The 23,946-nt window shown below is 35.4% G+C and overlaps 2 protein-coding genes across 4 annotated transcripts in view; both read right to left on the reverse strand.

Annotated features, from left to right (window-relative positions):
* Positions 1–23,946, reverse strand: part of LOC124387536 (Fc receptor-like protein 5) — a 207,781-nt gene that overhangs the window by 39,850 nt on the left and 143,985 nt on the right.
* The window catches only part of LOC124387239, a 70,089-nt gene that overhangs the window by 29,440 nt on the left and 16,703 nt on the right, over positions 1–23,946 (reverse strand). For 2 of the 3 annotated variants that reach the window (XM_046851468.1, XM_046851469.1), the window contains one exon: positions 21,685–22,004. In XM_046851468.1, the coding sequence (XP_046707424.1) occupies positions 21,685–22,004 (320 nt within the window). Of the gene's footprint in view, positions 1–21,684; positions 22,005–23,639; positions 23,750–23,946 lie in introns of those variants that run through there. The other variant, XM_046851470.1, reaches the window with a different exon arrangement.

The following is a 23,946-nucleotide window of genomic DNA, read 5'->3' on the forward strand; positions in this document are numbered from 1 at the left end:
TTTAGTAATTTTCATTACTAGCTCATCTCTCTGAATGGTGATAGTGTTTGTGCTGAGCCCAAAGGCACATGCCACAGAAACTTGCAGTAGTAGACACATGCATGTGAGGCTAATTTCAGTTTGGCTTTAGTGAGAATGACAGTGAAAGAGTGTTTCCTTTTTCACTGGTAGCAGCCACAAAGCACATCTCAGAAACAAAAACCACAGAACAATGTATCATGTCAGTCACATACAGTATTTGCTGAAAAAAGAAAACATATAAAAATGCCATGCCAAATAATCACAACATTCATTGCTAGGTATTGTTCAAGGGTATTTATAAAGTACCTATTCAGATCCTAGATGATTGATATGATACAATTAAGCAAAATGTCAGTTAGAATGACCCCAAAAGCAGATTCGATGAAACAAGGCTTATTTCCTGTTCTCATAATAAATACTAGACTTTTCTAGAGAGAACCTTCTAAATATACTGATATACATCTACGATATACCAGTCTTAACAGGTTACATCAGACTAGAGAGTATAGCGTACTGTGTGGCATGGTGTGGCAAGTTTATTTCATTTGTCAAGTTTTTCTTCCTCTGTTTTGCAAAAATAACTTGTGGGTTCATTTGATGTTGAACAGGAAGTATATATTGATCTTTTCAATAGTCTGTGCATCACACAAGTTGGTGTTATTTGAATTAAATGTCTTACATACTTAGCACTGGTCATTATAGTTATTATATTATAGTTCATTTTGTTGTTTAATCTGATAAGAAATAATTTCTTACAATATATAACATACACTAAAGATTTTTCTGACAGTCTAAGTGTGATGGAAAATGTCCACTATGGAAGTAAGAATCTATGCTGTTTCCCAAATCAAGCAGTAATGCAAACTGCTCAGAATTCTCTTAATAGTTCCTCTATAGAAGATGGGGAAGAACAATTATTTAGTTTGTTAAGCAAAGTTTAATAATGGCAACACTTCAGTATACTGACATATAGACATAAAAATACAGTAATAAATAAATAGATACTAAAATATAAATAAAAAAAAATAAAAAACAAGCAAGGATTCACCAAATAAATGGAAGTAAATGCATTCATCAGTAAGAATCGCTAATGAAATTCGTTGTCGATTATTTAGGCTGCTCATGTTGTGCATCAGTGTGACAGCAAGATAACACAGCTGCTTGAGGAAGTGTTAGTGGAAAGTACAGGGTCAACCGGCAGCATTTGTGTGTCCCAAGTCACAGATGAGTATGAAACATCAGCACGGAAAGCAAAAACTGTAGAATCCTCATCATGTGAAAGTGCTATAGTTCAAGCAAACAACCCAGCATGAGTGAATTTGTTCAAAAAATACTTTGCAACCACTAAACATTTGTTTTACTGTTGCGTCAAGTCTTAATTTATCCCAAAATCTGCCATAATGCACACATCTGGCAATTAAAACCGTGATAGCAAAAGTTCCATTTGGTGTCCTGATGACTAACGTAATTTCTAACACCATAATTACTTTCAAACTATTCTAAGTAGAAGATGCAACCTGAATGACATTGGAGACTGTAAGGTGTTGACAGGGGACAGTGTAGCTAGACAGCATTGAATGGTGGTTTGTAGGATGGTTTTTGGAGGTGAAGAAGATGAGAAGAGTGAGGACTGAAAGAAAAATAAGATGGTAAAATGAAGGAGGAAGAGTGTAGTGTGAGAAAGGAAGTGGATAGGATTCGTAAGGAGGAAGTGAGAGCAGCGATTGAGGATCAAGTGTGGAAAGTAAAAGGACCAGATGACACACCAGTAGAAGCATGGAGATGTTTAGATGGGATGGCAGTGGAGTTTTTAAACCAGATTCTGGAAGGTGAGGGGATGCCTGAGGAATGGAGAGGGAGTGTGCTGGTACTGGTTTTTAAGAATTAGGGAGATTTGCAGACCTGCAGTAACTACAGGGGAATAAAGTTGATCAGTCACACCATGAAGTTATGTTAAAGAGTAGTGGAAGCCAGGCTGAGAGAAGAGGTGACCGTCTGTGAGCAGTAGTATGGTTTTATGCAGAGGAAGAGCACCACAGATGCATTATTTGCTTTGAGAATGTTGTTGGAAAAGTATAGAGAAGGACAGAAGGAGTTGCATTGTGTGTTTGTGGATTTAGAGAAAGCGTACGACAGGGTGCTGAGAGAGGAGTTGTGGTATTGTATGAGGAAGTCTGGTGTGTCAGAGAAGTATGTGAGGGTGGTGCAGGACATGTATGAGAACAGTGTAACAGCAGTGAAGTGTGCAGTAGGAACGACAGACTGGTTCAAGGTGGTGAGAGTGGGGAGCAGGTTGAGAAGTGCCTGAAGAGCTGGAGGTATGTGCTGGAGAGAAGGGGAATAAAAGTCAGTAGGAGTAAGACAGAGTACATGTGTGTGAATGAGAGGGAGGGCAGTGGAGTGGTGCGGTTGCAGGGAAAGGAGGTGGAGAAGGTGGAGGAGTTCAGGTACCTGGGTCAACAGTGCAATGTAATGGAGAGTGTGTTAGAGAAGTGAAGAAAAGAGTGCAGGCAGGGTGGAGTCGGTGGAGAAGAGTGGCAGGAGTGATTTGTGATAAAAGGGTCTCTGCAAGAGTGAAAGGGAAAGTTTAAAGGACTGTGGTGAGACCTGTGATGTTGTATGATTTAGAGACAGTGGCATTGAGTAAAAGACAGGAGGTGGAGCTGGAGGTAGCAGAGCTGAAGATTTTGAGATTTTCATTGGCAGTGACAAGAATGGACAGTATTAGAAACAAGTTTATTAGATGGACAGCGCATGTAGGATGTTTTGGAGACAGCAGTAGATACTCTTAAATCTTGTGAGCACTTCTTCCTCTGGGTCTCCCTCAAGACATTTATGGTGTGCTCTGTGGAAGCCTGAGCATAGTGTGGAATCCTGGATGCCTTGCAAAGGCATTAAACACTTCTCCTGCCCATAACACTCCCACTCTACAAGAAATCCTTCACCTGTTTGTTTATCAATATTGAGTAGGTGGAGGAGGGTTACCTAGAGGCACTTCAATGGCAATAGGCTCAGAATAACTGGCTTAAGATGAGAGATTTTGAACAAACTCTCAAGGGGCCATTGACAAAGTTCAAGCTGTTAAGAAGCATCGCTTATGTCAACTATCATTTTGAAAAAAGTAATTGCATGAGGACTCGGAAATGTTGCACCTTTTGTTATATAATCTCAATACTTGGTCCTCCTGTGACCGACTTGCTCCTTGTTAGTGCAAGCAATTCTCTTGTGTGCTGGTTTGTGCATTCCCAACCTGCTCGCTTCAGCAAAACAAATAATCCATCAGTTGCATCATGCATTCCAGTGGAACATTGGGGGCTGGTTTGGGGAAAATCTCACATGCCTTATTACATAATCATAACAATGTTAATGGCTGGCTGGTGAATGTGCTTGGTTGCTTGTGGAGAAAGTTTGGGTAAGAACTTAGATCTGGGTGAGAGGTTTTAAAAGATTAACTGTCCATTAGCAGTTCTGCACTGTGATAGCTCAATACAGATCTGGATCTCCTGCTGCATCCATGTGTGTGGTTAAGTATTCGATCATGTAATACAGGTACAGAAAGATGCCAATTTAGGGTGACAGCTTTCATTAATAAGTCTAAAATAAAAATCCAATATGTGGCAAAAACAGCAGCGTTCAGGCGATTCACAGAGTAGAGCAGGGCATACATGCTCAAAAACAAGAAATATCTTAGCAGCAAAGTATCAAAAAAAAAATGTGTAAAGGCTCAGTAAATGTCAAAGAACAAAAGTGAGCATATTATTTTGCAGAGTTGTCATGAATAAACGTTCCATTGTGAGAGTGTATGTGTGTGTAAGTGAGCACATCTGTGAGCAATCAGTAGCAGGGAGACAGAAAAGGAACGTGTGTATGTGTTCTGTAACGCTGAGTTCATAGCGGCAATATTCACAGGCTGCAGTGGTTTCTGGGAGTTAGAGTTGCTCTCAGGCTGAAATCTGACAAACACAAGGATTCTGGGTATTGATGTTTTTGTAGCAGCAAAGTAAAAATAAAGTTAAATAATGTATCATTATTAATATAGAGTGCTGTGAAAAAAATCATCAAGCAAATTTTAATATTACACAAAGATTACCTGAGTAAATCCAAAATGCAGTTTTTAAATGTTGATTTTATTTGTTAAGGAAAAAAAGCTGTACAATCAAACATTTAAACAGAGCTGCTTTTGCTTGAAAAAGGTTTATTTATGCTAATTTCAGACATCATGTATGGAAAAAAAATACAAGTTTAAAATGTTTTTTTAAGTACTGCTTAAATTGGTTACAAAATTAAGCTAAGAAATAACAATTAGTACATTAAAATTTAAAGTTACAATTAATAAAAAAGTACTGTACAAAAAATACTGTTTTGTGTTTTTATTTTAATATAATTTGACATCATTTCTTTTTTTAATAATGAAAAAATATAAAATTACAATTGTAAAAAAGTAGGAAGTTACATGTAGAAGCACTAAACTAAAAAAAAAAAATGTGACTAAAGCACAATACTGCATTATTACTGTTTAAAGCAGTGCAGTCAAAATATCTGATTATTATCCAGTGCTGAAAGTGTCTTTTTTTTGCATTACACTAACAGGCAAATAACATAACTGAGTAAATAAACACAAACATACATGAATAAAACTTGCAAAAACAATGTCCATATAATCTATAAAAATGAGTTTATAAACCATATAAGCTTAATTTTTTAGTTTTTTTTGTAACTGAGCATGAAATCAGTATTAAAATAAACCAATCAACACTTAATCTACTGCCAGTTATATAAATTATTCTGATCCAATGTTTAACAACTTATGTTGATGTGAGTATAATTCTGTTACATTGTTAAATATAAAAATAATAAAAATAAACACAGCTTCCTCTTCCCTCTTCCTCTTTTAATATCACTATCAGGAGTTTGTACAATGTTCAGATTAGAAAAAAAGGAGAACAAATACAGAAACTACGTAATGCCTCTCTTAAAATGTCTTTACCATGTTCTTTAGCTGATTCAGCAATTCCTGATTGGAGACTTTAGACTTTCTTCATGGACCTATGGAAAATGGCATTTTATATTGTTTAGTTATTAATGATTTAACTATTACTGGGTGTTATTTAATAAATACTATTTTTTTTTATTCTGTAAATCAAACAACTAAATGTTCCTGCCAAATTCCACATATTTTATTAACGATTATGTTAATTATTGCACCATTAATTACTGAGCACATTTAAGTGCATTTGTAAAATTAATTAAATCTTTTGCACTGTAATTATACTGAAAGATGAAAACACATTTAGTCTAAAAACTGACACGTAACTTAGCAATTGCTAAACTCGTCCTCTGTGTGAAGGGTCTGGAGCAGTACAACCACCAGAGCGGCTCAGAGATATTTTGGCTTAATATTTTCATCTTCTGAAGCAAAAATGGTGATAATAGTAAAGAAAGAAAAGAAAAAGTACCTTTTACTTGTCACATGTACTTTTTTTTAAAGCATAGTGAAAATCTTTCTTTTAGGGTCAGCCATGATACAGCAGCCCTGGAGCACAGAGGGTTAAGGGCCTTGTTCAAGGGCCACAAGAGTGGCAGCTTGGCGATACTGGGGCGTGAACCACCGACCTTCCAATTACTAACCCAGAGCCTTTAACACTGAGCTACTGCCCCCCCACCACTAATAATCATTCATTATATAATGACTATACAAATGATTACAAATACCACCAAATGCTTTAGATCAAGTAACGTGTATGGTTATTTGTATGGTATTTATGTCAGACTTATTTGTCCAGATTTATTCTTCCTTGCAGGTTTCTCTTCATAATAGTTTTTTCCATTTCTTATCATTATAACAACATCTGAATATAGTTTAAATGTAGCATAAATATTAGTTTGCCTACATAATGCTATTGTCTGGAGAGATTGTGTTTACTCTTTGAGCTTATCTTACCTTTATCTATGTTCTTCTTCAGCTCTGAGTACAAAGTGTCAGATCCCTCGTTGTTCTTTCCTAGTGGGTAACAGTAACTAATGTAACTAATATAATAATCTATTCATATTAAACCTTTAAACTTCCACAGCTACAGTACAGTTACATCTCCAGTTATTTTCATGGTAGTTTTAACATTTATCATAGTGGTTACTGAATAATGTGTTTTAAGATTACAGACAATCAAACTAGGGTTTAAATGAAATCCAAAACAGTTGCTAATTGAAAGATTTTTGTCCTGCCTTGTTTTTCTTGGGTTTCTTTAGTTTTTTTAGGTCAATTTTAGCATAAGTCACATCACTCGGTCCAGCAGCAGCATCTGTAAAAGATTACAGAAACGTTATCATTCTTCATGTTTGTGTCATAATCTCATAGCAAACTTCTAAAAATCACCAGTTACAAACATTTCTCCAACTTTTAGAATATACGCACAAATGTTCACAATGATCAGATAGATTGATACACACAAAATGTATTTGTATAAAAGTAAGTAAACACAGTTAGCAGATGTAATAACCTCACAATGCTGTTAGTTTCAGTTTGTGCAGATGCGTCAGATTCACATTCGATAATTAGTTTGGCCATTTTCACTTCTTCTTCCTGCAGCTCACCGTAGTTTTATGTTATGAAGCATAATGTAATGAAGCAGCAAGCTAGCTGCTAGATAATGAGCTAGTTTATGCTTCAACATTAACCACATACTAGACAACAACAAAGAACTTTCAGTGCATCTGATAAATCAGTTTTCAGCAGAAGGAGCCACATAAATGTCATAATTGCTTTATGATTTTTTAATTTATTTATTTATTTTTAAACATTGGTGAGATTACAAGGACATCTGTTGTATACATGTGTAAATTCCACACTTTATTACCAAAATAAATTAATAGCGATGTTCACAGATATCTACTGTCTTTAGTTTGAGTGATTCAGAAATGATAATAATATTGAACTGATTACTGAAATTCAAACACATAATGTCTTAAAAACAGTGTCTTTATGTTACCTACAGTACTGCATGTCTCAGTTCTCATTTCTACTCTATTAAATTTGGCCAAAATCTTGTGGATTGTTGGTATTAGTCCAGATTTGTTGAAGGCTGTCCAGTTACAGGAATGATATCTCACATCTGTGTGTGTGTGTGTGTCAATGTGCATTTACAGAATATATGACGATATAATTATAGATTATTAAGTGAAATAATAATTACCACAAAGAAATATAAAAATACAATATTGTTAACTACTTATACAATGCACACATCATGCAGGCCCTGTGGATATCTAAACAACTTTAAAGCTTTTATGCACTAACGGAGGTGCTACAATATATCAGTGTTTAAATAACTATAATACTGATATAAATGTACATTGATAAAGAGACATTAAAGAAATCTAATGTGATTTAGGCAACATGTAATTCTTTGTACAAATTAAATGTAAAAACTGTCAAAATGTCAGAAAAGCTTAGTTTATGCATTTATGCAGTCAAATGATATACATAGTTACTTACAGTGTGCTGCAGGCACAAGCAATAAACTCTAAAACCTAAAACTACTCTTTTGTCTGCTATAAACTTCACAAGTGAAACAGTTTCACTTTGTTTCCTGTTTTCTACACCAAACTCAGGGGAGAAGCTTGGAACAGTCTATTTCTTGCAGAACAGGGGTGACTAGAAGAGTGCATGCTCAGAAAGGGGGGTTTAGACTAGATTACATTAGATTAGTTTCAACTTTATTGTCAATGTGCAGAGTAAAGTACAGAGCCAATGAAATGCAGTTAGCATCTAACCAGAACTGCAAATAGCAATGTATATAAATAAATCTAATATAAATATATAAATATATTAATATACATTACATATTATAGTAAAAAATTAATATATATAAAAAAAAAAATGCAAGTGATCATAACAGTGGGTCACTGGTTTACCACTCTGAATGTAATACTGAATGTAGGGTAAATTTCTATGTTTGCTAAGACAATACATTTGGAGAAGTGGTGGCTCAGTGGTTAAGATGTTAGATTCTGAATAAAAGGTCACAAGTTTAATTTTCAACACCATCAAGCTGCCACTGCTGGGCTACTGAGCAGGACCCTTCACCCTCAACTGCTCAATTCTGTTACATTTTATTTGTAGTACACGTTTATCAGTGAACATCGTCCCAAAGCAGAAAATAGAAGTAAATAGATTACGAAAATACATTTTCATTTAAAACCAGTCCATGTAAGTTTATCACTAATAACCGAGCCAGTGGCAGCAGTTGTGAGGAAAACCTCCTGAGCTGGTATGAGGAAGAAACCTTAAAAGAACCAGATTCAGAAGGAAGCCATCCTCATTTGGGTGACCCCAAATGTCCATTCATTATAGTTTCATCACTGTAGAGGTTTTAACTGTTCACTGATGGAGACTCGAGTGCAAACTGTAGTCCTAAGCCATTGTGTTTACATTAATCACAGTCCAAATCTAAATTCAGTTGTATAAATGAGATCATTGCAAGTCACTCTGGATAAAAGCATCTTCCAAATGCCACAAATGTAAATATGTGGAGAGAGAATATATTTTCTTTGAGCAGATCTTACCTTCATCTGTGTTTTGCTTCAGTTCTGAGTACACAGTATCATCTCCCTTACTGCTCTTTCCTAATGGGCAACAGTAACTGATTAAGTATTCGCTAAGATAAAACACACTTTTCATATTTTTGTGCTATGAATTTCCACATCTACTGAACATTTACATTTTATACATTCTATTATTTTCACTGTATTTCCTTAAAAATCATGCATGTTGCTAAATACTATGCTTTAAGATGAATAAGTAGAAAAGAATTGAAGTTATAATTAAAATCTAAATTATTAGCTATGTTGCACTGTTAAAAAAAACATTTAGTCCTACCCTGTTTCCCCTTTGGTTTCTTTTGGTTTTTCATTTCAATGTCAGCATAAATCACATCACTTGGTCCTGCACCAGCATCTATAGAGGATCATAAACACAGTGTTGTTTTATCATTTATGTCAGTATCAGAATTATTTCACAAAGTTCTAAAATTACTGCATATACTGCTGCAAAAATCCTCAAATCAAATAAAAATAAAATGCAATTCCACTCCTCGCTCTCCATGGCACTACCAATAGAATGTTTTATTGTTGCCAACTTAATCAGGCTTACTGTACTGTCCCTCCTTTTAAAAATCATTCTGCAATTACATTGGATCAGAAGAGCTATATGAGGCGTTGCAAATGCAAAGAGATAATATGCTAACATAGAACACAGTAGATTCTTCATAGAGTAGCAAGCAGAAGCTAAAATATTTGTTGTAGTAAAGCACTTTAGATTTCTGGTAAATTATGATCCTGAAGTGCAGCAAGTGGTCGACCAAATCATTACAGTGTGCAAAATCCCAAAGTGTGAGTATAATACAAGTGCATTATAACATAAAACATGGACACAGCATGTTTACAGTTTACAAACTTTCTGCTGTATTCAGGCAGCTTTTTATTTGCTGAAGACATTTCTGTGATGATGAAGAGGTTTATACTTTTTATACTTTGTGTTCAAAAACACACACTTACAGCTACAGTATGTGATGTTGCACAATGTGACAGCAGTATAATCGCCATTCATCTTACAGGTCGTCATGTGAGACACATCAGTAACAGCTTAGCCAAATACATGCTTAAAAAGCATACATACAACTTTCATTTTTAAACTCTTAGCAGGTTATTATTATTATTATTATTATTATTATTGAAATAATTTTAACATGGTCATTATTGTGTTTTAGTTAATGTTCAGTTGTAATGTAGAATATGTTAATAAATTGTAAATAAATACACTTATTCAGGTAATGTTTATTTTTGTTGAACTGTATCAAAAACACCATCTTATCTTAATTGCACTGAATTAAAATCTTGTGCATCATTACACTTCATAAAATATTATCTGGGTTTTTAGCTGCAGCATTAACTATAGAAGTTGTTAAAGGCAATTACACAATAGATCTGATAATATTCTTACTGGTTTGTTTCTGGTTTCTAGTGAGAGCCTGTGAGCTGGTTCCAGAGGCAGAAACATCTAGAAGAGAAAAATAGGTACAAAAAAATAGTTTGCATTGTTTAATATCCACTGTCTCATAGTTAGCTACAAAACTCTATATAGTCCATACCTGTGGCTGCTACATCAGCACTTTCATAAACGTTATCATCAGCTATTAAAACAAAAAATAAAAATCTTTAGAGGAAACGTTTAACTTTTGTCCAAAAAAATAAAAAATAAAAAATCAGGTGTTAATTGATATCACAGACTGACCTGGAGGCTGAGTGGTGTCCTGATTTACTGTAGAAGGAGTCTGATATGCTGCATCTTCTCAACAAAGTACAGCAGTGGTGCGAGTTAAAATATTAGTGAAACATTAACATGTGGAAAAAGCACTAGAAGCAACATTATTTATCTGAAATAGCAAATACATCATGGCAACAGGCTTTGTGTGGCTTATTGTGCTACAGACACAAATACTGAAAATCAAACCTTTTTTCTTTTTGTGGTAAAACAACATGATCATTACGATCATTATGATGACAAATGTGAAAGTCAAACTCAGTCCTATAATTACACCAGTAGCTGAAGAAGGTGAATCTGTATAAAAAAGAAGGGAACCTGATTATCTATTTAAACACCACATAGTGAAATTTAATTGTTACAAATCGAATTCATATAAGAAGAAAGAATTTCCTCACCTCTGACTGAAATCCAGCTTTTCAGTGACTCTCCTCTCTCTGGATGTTTACAGTGGTAGAAACCTTCATCTGACTTTGAGACACTGCTGATGGTCATCACTCCTGTAGTCTGATTCTGGATGATTGAATCATTTTTATAGAAATCAATACCAGTTGAGATCTTTGTGTTTCGATATAAACAGTGTAAAGTCAGAGGATTTCCCTCAGTTACAGGATGGACAGGACTGTTCAGGATCACATCACCATCTGTAGGAAAGAGAAAAGCAACAATAAAAACACAAAGTGTGTAAAAGTATAATTTTAACATGCAGACCTCTAATGATCTGTTCCATGTGACACTGCTGTAGAAACAAACTGCCATATTTAAGACCAGAAGATTGTGGAAGATGTAACAATAGCAGCAAAAATAATAATATTCAATTCTAAATGCTGCAAAATGCTGAATCCTCTATAAAGGACACTTTATATCAGGTAACTAGGAGGCTATAATAACATGTGCTAAGCTAAATAAATGATCTGAGCATGTGTCTGAGACAGAAGTGTAAAGGATTTATGGTTAATATTTATTGCTTTAGTAGTAAGTTTTTAAAATAACACATATAATTGTGTACATACCTGCTGTACATCACTACATATCTATCTAGAATACATATTTATATAAAAATATCTGTGAATGGTAGATTTTCATGTCTGTACTGACTCCTGATCTGTATTTATTTTTCCTGCTACTTGGTATGGACCATAAATGATGACTACAGGAAAGAGGTCACATGACCAAAACAAATCAATGGATATTGAAATCTACAACAAACTGCACTGTAGGAAATCACTGGTTATACGAATGAAAGTCATTAAGCCTTTTGTTTAATATGAAATGTAGTAATAATATGACAATTATTCTAGTGTTCAATTTTGTTATTAGAAGAACACAGCAGTAAAATAAAAACTAGCTGTGAATGAAACATATACAGTGTGTACAAGCTTTCATCATTAACTCAGGTTATAGAAACACCACTACAATGATGCAGTTATTATAACCGTGACTTACAGAAGGAAACTGAGAGATTCATGTCTTGAAATGTTTAATGTAATTGTTTATCTGGAGTAGATACTGACACTGTGTTCAGTAAAATATCAAGTTCCTCAATTATTTTCAAATATTAAAAAAGTTTTCAGCAGAGGAGAGTAAACATGATTTTATATTTTACTATTAGAAATATCATGTAATGTCTATTATTAAGAATATATTTTTATGTTTGGTCTGGTTTATATATTAAATTCTACTGATGAGAAGTGATAAAGACTCACTGTGTACTGTGATGTTGACAGAATCACTGCGTTCTCCAGATTCAGACTGACACCAGTAAACTCCAGTGTGTGATGGAGAGAGGGAGCTGATGTTACATGTAGATCCTGAAACTGATGAACAATTAAAAGTTGTCTGATTGAGTGTGTATCGTCTCACTGTCCATCCAGTAGAGTCTCTCTGGTCCTCACAGCTCAGTGAGAGAGAGTCAGCAGTAAAGTGTTGAGATCTGCTGGGATTGATGATCAGAGACACTGAAGCAGATTTATCTGTTAATAAATATATTAATGTTATTATATTTACATTTATGACACTGTTTTATTAAAATTAATGTTGGTGAAAAATATGTAGAAAAAAGATTTAGTGTGTTGAAGTTGCTGCAGTGTACCAGAGTTAAATCATGAAACACAGACATACATTTCTTCTGTACAGTATAAAAGTTCAATCCTTCTCTTCTTCACTTATTCACACTCGAGCTTTATACTGGGTAAAATCTATTTGTTCTCTGTATGTAGGAGTGTAAATATAATTTACTGTGTTTCTACCAGATCTTCTGTAAACTTGTTCTGTGTAATTCATTCACATACTCACCAGTAACATTTACCCAGAGTGCATCACTGTAGTGTGTGTAGTAGACTGGGTTTCCTCTTCCAGCTCTGCACCTGTACTGACCTCCATCAGAGACACTGACTGATCTGAACAAGTAGTGATTTGTTTCAGTCTCAGTTTCACGTCTCTGTGTGTCTTTGCTCCAGTAAAACTTCCATCCAGCAGACTGCAGCTTCAGTGTACAGTACAGAGTCACTGAGTTTCCTGTCAGTGCAGCTCCTTTAAGATCTGATGTGAGTTCAGGTTCAGGTTTTTCTGTTAGAGACAAAACACATGTCACAGGAATCATTTTTATGAACATTAATTTATTAGGAACCTCTACAAAAAGAAGAAGAAAACATTTTTGTTGTATCTGTAATGATCCTACACTCAAATGAAGATTAAATATTGTAACATTTATTAAATCTATTATACTGAGCCTTTAGTTCATGTAGGCAGTGTTTATGAAGTGAATTTGTTGGATGCATTAAAGATTCCAAAATACTGTGTGTTTATCAGAGAAATCTGATCATGTCAAAAAAGACAAAAGGGTGATTCAAAATATTATTCAAAAATAAATAGAAGAAGAATAATTTCTATTTTATTTTTTTCAAATCATGACAAACTATTTGGCTCTCCTCATTACTTTAAATGTGTTGTCAGAATTCAGATTGCTAGAAATAAAGCAGGTGGAAAATGTAGATGTCTTTATCTAGACATGGAGGATGTTTTAATAGTGTGTGTGTGTGACCATCTCATAGCTGTGTTAGTAACTGTGTCTGTGAAGTTTTCATTCACAACTGAATCTCATGAGTTTGGTGCTTTGAAAGTTACCACCAGTTAACAACTAAAGAGAAGAGAGAGAAGATGAATGTTTATATGCCACAAGGGCACTGAAGACCATTCTGAATTTGAGGTTGATGGAGATCATGGTCACATGACCACAGCTCTCTCATGACACACTCATCTGTATACAGCACTTTCAGTTTGGGTTGGATTTTCCATTGTCTTATTTTTGGACTGATGTAACTATTACTACTTTATATTACATACACATGCTGACACACTGACTGACACTGATTTTCGGATCAGTTCACATTTCTTATGTTAAATAAACTGTTATAATTGTGTTTGTCTATTGTCTCCCTTATTTTGTTACATTCAGCACAATTTACCTGCAATTTAACAGATTATCATTGTACTTATTTACTGCCATTTTTCTGTCTTGAGCATACAATTTACAAACAAGGCAACTAGTTTTATAAATTAAACATTGTACAAAACCTGTAAAGTATCCACAGTATAGATTCTGTGTGTGTGTGTGTGTGTGTGTGTGTGTGTGTGTGTGTGTGTGTGTGTGTTAAATAAAATATTTAAGTTCTAATGCTTCTTTGCATTTTAGTCAAATGGAGAATAATTTGTTTACCCATAAACACCAACAGCTGCCCATTAGCTAATGTCCTTAGTTTTGTTTGAAAAGTTATTTTTGTGGAAAAATATGTTTATAGGTGGTCTGTGGTGGTACATTTCATACCATGTGTATTTACTATCACAAAGCTTCCTGAGTTTATATCTGTTTCCACTAGATGGCGCTTGTGCACTTAGATACTGGCTTATTTCGGTAATCTTTCATTAGTTTAATTTGTATAATTTTATAATTTTATAATGTTTATTGTGATTTTAAACTCAATTGTTGTTTATTTGAGCAAGTCTGATTCTTTCTAAGAGTTTTGGTGATGTTTTATTTTATTCCCATCATGCCTTATGGCACTTCCTGTTATATGATCTGCATGAAGAGATGAACGATGCTACAGAATCATCGAAATATTTCATGTGATTCCTTTTGCCATTATAATCATCCAATCAAGAGACTTCAAGATATATTCCCCTCTCTTAGCTCACAAGCAGGTAAAAGTGGTATGTGGATGTATTTTGTGTTTATTTACGAGTTTAAAATCGTATGTGTGTTTCCATGTAATTGAATGTGGGACTGATGTTTGTTATATTCGGTCTTTTTATTTAGTTCTACAGTGTTGATGTCCACGTGCATTAAGAGAAATACATGTCTACACTTTAAATTGTTCATAGGAGAGAATATGTGAGACAAAACACTCACCTGCTACAGTCAGTGTAACTGCATCACTGCTCTGTGTGTATTTTGGGTCTGATGATTGAGTTCCTTTACAGCTATAAGGACCTTTATTAGAGTCTTTAACATCAGTGATTGTGTAGGTCTTCTTTCCTGCAGCAGCTCTGATTTCTTCATTACTTCTATACCAGTGATACTTCCAGGATCCTCCAGTCTGTATCTCACATGTGAGAGTGACAGTTTCCCCAATGAACACATTCACAGCTGGGTGTATTTTCACTACAGGCTTTGGTCTCGCTATACAAAGATAATAAAAATGTACCAAACAGTACATGTAATAATTATTTAAACATCATATTATATTATTATACAATAGCAATAAATGTTCGAATAATAAAGATTTTTTTTTCTTACATACTTTATAACTAAATCTGCAGTGAAAATGTAGAAAACATGACGTACCTTTCACTGTAACTGTAGCTGCAGCACTGAACTCTGACTCGTAGTTTCCCCTGAGTGCTTTGCAGTAGTATGTTGTTTGTCCTTCATTAGAGATTATCACACTGAGTGGGTTGGTATTTTGGGGTTCAGGTGATTTCTGGTTATCTTTATACCAGGAAAAGCTCCATCCAGTAGACTGCAGATTACAGTTCAGAGTAACTGTGTCTCCAGTGTAGATGAAGCTCTGAGGAGTCACACTCACAGTCGGTGTGGGTTTTCTGTTGATATGAAATGAAGAAGAACTGGATTTACATTTACAGCATAAGCAGATGTTTTATCTCTGTGCTGAATGAAGCATGTGGATACAGTATTTATTTTAAAGGTTAAAGCAACGTGACCTTTTTAACATTTTAGAAGCAGTACCTCCTCTACAAAAATAAAAACAATGATAGAACTGAAGTGCAAAAGTTTAATTTTAAAAATGTGAAACATTAAGAATGGAAACTGATGAAAATTTGATCACAAAGACTAATAATCTGTAGTTATAAATTGAATCAAATTAATTTATTTTAAATTAGAATAATAAAAATGAAACTAAAAAGAAAGATTGAAAGAAGCAGTAACATCATTTTAACAAGACTTCGTTTCTTTATATAATTTTGTTTCTCATTCAATAAAATCTGTTGCTGTAATGCATGAATTGGGTTTACAAAGGGATGCAGAGTTTTTAACTGCAGCTCCACCAGACTTTTCAGTGTGAACTCATCTTCCAACAGGAGTTCATCTCTAACAGCACTTACTGAAGCATTGATAATCAGTTGCTCTTAGTTTTCTATTTGTACAACACCACATGGTGTAGCTAATAAGGTGCTTTTTACCTTTTAACATAATCCTAACCCTTTTCATTATCATGTGTTTCTGTCATGCATTATTTGAAGAAGCACTTAAATGGGTGATTAGAATCAGCACACTAAAATCAGTAGTGAGTACAACATTTTCAAAAGAACAGCTTGTAAAGAGTTGAAGTAGAGGCTGGAACAGAGGGTCATAAAGCAGCCATACTTAAAATACATGCTAATTTTTAGAAGATAATGAGGTTCAAGACTCTGTGTGGATTGTGTTTTTGGTACTTCCATGGAAGTGCCTGGCTTTATTTCTGTTAAATAAAGTCTTCTTCTTTGACACGGCAACGCTGGATCCTGAACTTAGTTTCTTTCTTTACTTTATATTTTAACTTTGTTGTTGAATTTGCTCTATTGATAATAATTGGCCACAATATGAACGCTCTTTATTCTGACCCATAATGGCTGATAGTTTCATAAGGTCTTTGAACTCCTTGGTGAAATGCGGATCATCCGTCTCCATACCCACCTGTCCTCTACATCCTCCTCTTTCAAACCAACTACAGTGGTACCTCGACATACGAGTTTTATTCGTTCCGTAATCTTGCTCGTATGTCAAATTGCTCGTATTTCAAAGCTAATTTCCCAATTGAAATTAATTGAAATGCCAATAATCTGTTCCAGCCCCCAAAATGCCACCCCAGTTGTTTTTGTTACGTGTTTTGGAATAAGAAAAATGTATTTATTAATGACAAATATTGTATAAAAACATAATAAAAGAGAATGTAAAGATATAATAAGGTTTTATTCAGTGTATTTTCCTTGGAGATGAGACGACTTGAGCTAACGAAAACGCTGGTGGGTGGGTGTGTGTGTGTGTGTGTGTGTGTGTGTGTGTGTGTGTGTGTGTGTGTGTGTGTGTGTGTGTGTGTGTGTGTGTGTGTGTGTGTGTGTGTGTGTGTGTGTGTGTGTGTGTGTGTGTGTGTGTGTGTGTGTGTGTGTGTGTGTGTGTGTGTGTGTGTGTGTGTGTGTGTGTGTGTGTGTGTGTGTGTGTGTGTGTGTGTGTGTGTGTGTGTGTGTGTGTGTGTGTGTGTGTGTGTGTGTGTGTGTGTGTGTGTGTGTGTGTGTGTGTGTGTGTGTGTGTGTGTGTGTGTGTGTGTGTGTGTGTGTGTGTGTGTGTGTGTGTGTGTGTGTGTGTGTGTGTGTGTGTGTGTGTGTGTGTGTGTGTGTGTGTGTGTGTGTGTGTGTGTGTGTGTGTGTGTGTGTGTGTGTGTGTGTGTGTGTGTGTGTGTGTGTGTGTGTGTGTGTGTGTGTGTGTGTGTGTGTGTGTGTGTGTGTGTGTGTGTGTGTGTGTGTGTGTGTGTGTGTGTGTGTGTGTGTGTGTGTGTGTGTGTGTGTGTGTGTGTGTGTGTGTGTGTGTGTGTGTGTGTGTGTGTGTGTGTGTGTGTGTGTGTGTGTGTGTGTGTGTGTGTGTGTGTGTGTGTGTGTGTGTGTGTGTGTGTGTGTGTGTGTGTGTGTGTGTGTGTGTGTGTGTGTGTGTGTGTGTGTGTGTGTGTGTGTGTGTGTGTGTGTGTGTGTGTGTGTGTGTGTGTGTGTGTGTGTGTGTTTGAGTGTGTGGAGGGTGGGGGGGTTAGAGGCGATAAGCGGAGGTGGAGGGAATAAGGTGCTTTTACCTTTTAACATAATCCTAACCCTTTTCATTATCATGTGTTTCTGTCATGCATTATTTGAAGAAGCACTTAAATGGGTGATTAGAATCAGCACACTAAAATCAGTAGTGAGTACAACATTTTCAAAAGAACAGCTTGTAAAGAGTTGAAGTAGAGGCTGGAACAGAGGGTCATAAAGCAGCCATACTTAAAATACATGCTAATTTTTAGAAGATAATGAGGTTCAAGACTCTGTGTGGATTGTGTTTTTGGTACTTCCATGGAAGTGCCTGGCTTTATTTCTGTTAAATAAAGTCTTCTTCTTTGACACGGCAACGCTGGATCCTGAACTTAGTTTCTTTCTTTACTTTATATTTTAACTTTGTTGTTGAATTTGCTCTATTGATAATAATTGGCCACAATATGAACGCTCTTTATTCTGACCCATAATGGCTGATAGTTTCATAAGGTCTTTGAACTCCTTGGTGAAATGCGGATCATCCGTCTCCATACCCACCTGTCCTTTACATCTTCCTCTTTCAAACCAACTACAGTGGTACCTCGACATACGAGTTTTATTCGTTCCGTAATCTTGCTCGTATGTCAAATTGCTCGTATTTCAAAGCTAATTTCCCAATTGAAATTAATTGAAATGCCAATAATCTGTTCCAGCCCCCAAAATGCCACCCCAGTTGTTTTTGTTATGTGTTTTGGAATAAGAAAAATGTATTTATTAATGACAAATACTGTATAAAAACATAATAAAAGAGAATGTAAAGATATAATAAGGTTTTATTCAGTGTATTTTCCTTGGAGATGAGACGACTTGAGCTAACGAAAACGCTGGTGGGTGTGTGTGTGTGTGTGTGTGTGTGTGTGTGTGTTTGAGTGTGTGGAGGGTGGGGGGGTTAGAGGCGATAAGCGGAGGTGGAGGGAAAACTCGTTTTTTTAACTATAACTCCTGCACACTACGTATCCCTAAACTTTACAATTTGAACTTTTTCTTTTTTGCTTATCTTAATTTTTGTCACAATCTTCGTTTTCTGGCTTCGATTCGCCATCTAGCAGTGGCGTCTCGAGCTCGTATCTCAAGTTTTTGCTCGCGTATCAAAGCAAAAAACCGACGAGTGACCGCTTGTATCTCAAAAAACTCGTATGTTAGGGCTCTCGTATGTCGAGGTACCACTGTACCTGCATGTCTTCCCTCACCACTCTGCTTTTGTCCAAACCATCTCTATCTCACCTCCCTCACCTTGTCTCCGAAACGTTCTACATCTGCTGTCCCTCTAATAAACTCATTTCTAATCCTGTCCATCCTCGCCACTCCCACCAAAAACCTCAACATCTTCAGCTCTGCTACCTCCAGCTCCACCTCCTGTCTTTTACTCAATGCCACTGTCTCTAAACCATACAACATCTCAGGTCTCACCACAGTCCTGTAAACTTTCCCTTTCATTCTTGCAGATACTCTTCTATCACAAATCACTCCTGTCACTCTTCTCCACCCACTCCACCCTGCCTGCACTCTTTTCTTCACTTCTCTAACATGAATAACATTTTAAATTATGGTGGGGAAAAAAAGTGAGTCATTAAGCTGAAATGCTGTATTCGCCTGTGATACATTTCTTGGTCACGTGTGAAAAATCCATGTAGACACTTTAAAAATAGAACTGATAATATGTGATATAAAACACACTCACCTGCTACAGTCAGTGTAACTGCATCACTGCTCTGTGTGTATTGTGGGTCTGATGATTGAGTTCCTTTACAGCTATAAGGACCTTTATTAGAGTCTTTAACATCAGTGATTGTGTAGGTCTTCTTTCCTGCAGCATCTCTGATTTCTTTATTATTTCTATACCAGTCATACTTCCAGGATCCTCCAGTCTGTATGTCACATGTGAGAGTGACAGTTTCCCCAATGAACACATTCACAGCTGGGTGTATTTTCACTACAGGCTTTGGTCTCGCTATACAAAGATAATAAAAACATCAGTAAATGTATACATTAATTAAGTATATAATGTAATTGCACAATCCCAATAAATATCAAATTATTATTGTGTTGAAACAAAGTTTAATGTTACAAATTTTTATTTAGTGTTTAATTTGATAACACATTTAATTATTAATGTCTGTGATTCTTTAATGTTATCCATAGCACTAATTATCCTGTTCAATTTATTTATGTTTAGAGCTCCTCCTAGTGGCAAGTTTTGATGTTGCTGTAATTCTGTGATTTCTGGTATTCACGTGAATCAGGAAGTAGTAAGTGCTGCATGCAGGCATCGGTAATGATGTCTCTCTTTAATTGCCATGTATTTTGTAATCTTTAACCCTGCAACAGCATCGCTTGTAAGTATTTATTTGATTGACATGGATGTACATTATACTTGCATGCAAATGTAAATTGTTAGGGTTTAAGATCATTATTAATAATTTTTCCATCCGGCTATTGCATTAGCCACATTGTGATTTAGCGTCATATGTATTCATTATTAAAATATGTTTATTTGTTCATTTGTAGTTTCACTCCAAACCCAAGACCATTAAAGCTGTGGCCAAATAAACTTCTTGTCTTCAGAGTCATGTGAGAGAAGGGAGTTTATTTGACTGTCAAGGCACTAACACATGTTGAGAACAGAACAATTATTATTTTTATAGACATGAAATGTAGAAACATGACGTACCTTTAACTGTAACTGTAGCTGCAGCACTGAACTCTGACTCGTAGTTTCCCCTGAGTGCTTTACAGTAGTATGTTGTTTGTCCTTCATTAGAGATTATCACACTGAGTGGGTTGGTATTTTGGGCTTCAGGAGATTTCCAGTAACCTTTATACCAGGAAAAGCTCCATCCAGTAGACTGCAGATTACAGTTCAGAGTAACTGTGTCTCCAGTGTAGATGAAGCGCTGAGGATTCACACTCACAGTCGGTGTGGGTTTTACTGTTGATATAAAATCTTCTGCTTTTATCTTTGCACCATAGGTTTCATTAAATAAATCTCTCTCTTTATGAACAAATAATTTTAATTAAAATATAAAGTAAATATTATATGGAACACAACATTCCAAAATACACATATCTTTATTAGAAGAGATAAAGGGAATGTTTTGAAATGGTCACTTTATGTTTTGCCTACAAAGCAATAACAGTGTGTTTTCTTGCCCCCTTAAACATCATCATTAAAATGATATGAACGCAGTGCACTACATTGGGGGTCTGAGTTACAGTCTGTATTTCACAGTCTACCTTGATAACCTGATTATTTAAATATTTCTTAAAACACTTTAAAAATAAAACACAGAATCTATAAATGCCTCATTTATCTATAGTTATGAGCTGCTTTATGCATCCATTTATGCACCCATAAAATCTCTTTATTAAATGTTTATTATAATTAAGACTGTTACAAATAAACACTGTGGTGTTCCAAAATACTTACTCATGTTTATAAATCTTAAAAATGATCAAATCATAAATATCTGTAAATTGGTACAGCTGATGTGTTCTACAGACTCTGTGTTGGACTGAGATGTATCTAGATCTTGTGTGAACATGTTAAATGGGGTAAATTATGTTCTGCGGTTGAAAGCAACCTGTACTACCAACTTCACTCATCAGTACATCATTTAAAGCTCTCTTCATTCACCTAAAGTTACAGATCTTTACTGTGTCAGTAAAACAGTGAAACTATGAAATATGTACGATCATGACAGCAGGATCAGTCTGACTATTAGGTGAAAAACACGTTTCTCATAAATATAATACATTTTATAATAATTTAAAATAACGAATGCAAAATAAAATTCCATTTAGACATTTAACACTTATTGATGAATCCTGTCTTGTTCAGTATCAAGGAAATGTGAGGCTTTAAGACAGAACAGTGAAAACTAAACAGACAGGAGGAAACTGTAATGTTATAATGAGACTCAGATTCAGTGTAACTCATTTAAATTATCTGCACAAATCTGACATTTCTATAACATATTGTGTGTGAAAATAACAAAAAGTAATGACAAACTCACCTGATACAGTGAGAGTAACAGGATCACTTGTCTTTGAGATCTGATTGTCACTGTGTCTCCTCCCTCTGCAGGTGTATTTCCCTTTAGAAGTGTATGTAATAGAGCTGATACTGAACTCCTGTGTTGTTTGGTATGTGTAGTATGGGTGGTGTGGGTAGTATGGGGGTATGTTTGGTATGGGTAGAATATTTTATCATCCCTATACCAGTCATATGTCCACACTGAGTCTTCTTCTGTCTGAAATTCACATCTGAAAGTCACTCTCTCGTACATGAACACGTGTGTATCAGGCTGTATTTTCACCACAGGTTTAGGACTCTCTGTAAAATATAAATGTATTGTTACGTATTAATCAAATTCCAACACCTTTATTTAAATAATAACATTTCAATATGAAATACAGAATAGTCGTTGCTATTGTGTCTCTATTTCTCTTGTACCCAGCCACTGCTATATTTAGGTTTGTTATTTTTTTTAATATATTTTTTTGTTTCTTGTCTTAACTTGGTATTTTTTGTATGAATCTTATGCATCCAGTGATATTAAAATAGGATAATAAGAAAAAATCATGGTGAAATCACAAAACTAGAACAGGGGATAGATATTTTTCACCACTTTAAATGCAATGAGACAAACATGTGTGACCTCCCAGTCCACCTCTGGAATTTCAGATATGGCAGGTTATCATTTGTCAACGTCAGCACAGAATCTCAGGTGAATCAGCTTCTTGTCCACCTTCTTTTCTCCAGTTACAGTCTGATACTAATTGTTTAAATGTATTATTTTTCTGACTAATCTACACTCAGTACCTCTTATTGGCATATTGAGAACAGAATTCTAGAAATATATACAAATATAAAAAAATAATAAATAAATAAAAATATATTTACATACATTCGTATTTAGTCTTCCTGTGGAAAATATTACTAATTGGACATTATTTGGAAAGGCACACACCCCTCTTGTTTAAACTCCACTCCCCATGACAGCTATGACAGATGTCATCATTCACCTTGTACTCTAAGTCAGTGGTCCCCAACCCCAATACATAACTTATATTATTTTTTTTTGATTAATTATCTGATTCTGAACGATGTTTTATTTTGGAAAATGACTGGATTCTCTCCGCCACATCTGTCTATGACTCACTTTTGATGCATGTCATGATGCCTTGGTCACATGTCTTACCTCCATCCACTACCTTCTTAAAGGGGCTGCTCCGGCCGCTATCACATAAAACATTACCAGTTTTTATGGCGGTCGTATCGTTTTATTTTGTTTTGTTTATCTGCCACACCTTAGCTTAGCCTTCAGCACTGTGCCAGCATGACCAATATCCCATTGTTTTTAGGTGTTAATGTTTAGCAATAGATTAAATAAAAAGGGAGAAGAGTAACCATGACTAACTATACATCATTCTAAAGCTCTAAGCCTCAAGCAGCGATTTCAGGTCACTGTTTTTCAATGGAAATCGTATAATAAATGCATTTCCTGAATTTGTCTAAGAAGTACACATAAACAACATGCATAACAAATTGCCACAAAACTAAAGGAACTCAATTGTACTGGACGTCATTAGATGCACTAGAATAACATTTTCCGTTCACTCGAACTTGGAAACCCAAACCTGTTCCAGCATGGCAATGCCCCTGTGCACAAAGTGAGCTCCTTGAAGATATGATTTACATGCTTTGGAGAGGAAGACCTTGAGTGGCCTACTATAGAGCTTTGATCTCATCCCTAATGAACACCTTTGGGATGAATTAAAACGCTGAATGCACCCAGGTCTCCTCACCTGCATCAGTACCTGCCTTTCATAATACCCTTGTGGCTGAGGAACACAAATATCCATAAGCACACTCCAAAAATCTAGTGGAATCTTCCCAGAAGAGTGAAGGGAATTATAAAAGCAAATTGGGACTAAATATAGAATGGAATGCTCAAAAATCACATACCGTACTTGACCAGGTGACCCAATACTTTTGGCAATGTAGTGGAGGTCTACAGTGCATGCACATCATGCACATTCATTTAAGACCAAGGTTGAACTGCTCTGCTATTCATTCTGTACACAATTTACATACAGCTGTGTAAAAAAGTTTTCTATAAATTTCAGTATCTACATTTACAATATATGATACGCTACAGTTGACTGAAGTGGGAAGTAATAATCACTCATAGCTAACAGTGGTGGACGAAGTCCACAAAGCATGTACTTGTAATAGAAAAGAAAGAGATACACTCTCTAAAATATTACTTAAG

The sequence above is a fragment of the Silurus meridionalis genome, chromosome 6, assembly GCF_014805685.1.
Source record: "Silurus meridionalis isolate SWU-2019-XX chromosome 6, ASM1480568v1, whole genome shotgun sequence".
NCBI classification, from domain to species: domain Eukaryota; kingdom Metazoa; phylum Chordata; class Actinopteri; order Siluriformes; family Siluridae; genus Silurus; species Silurus meridionalis.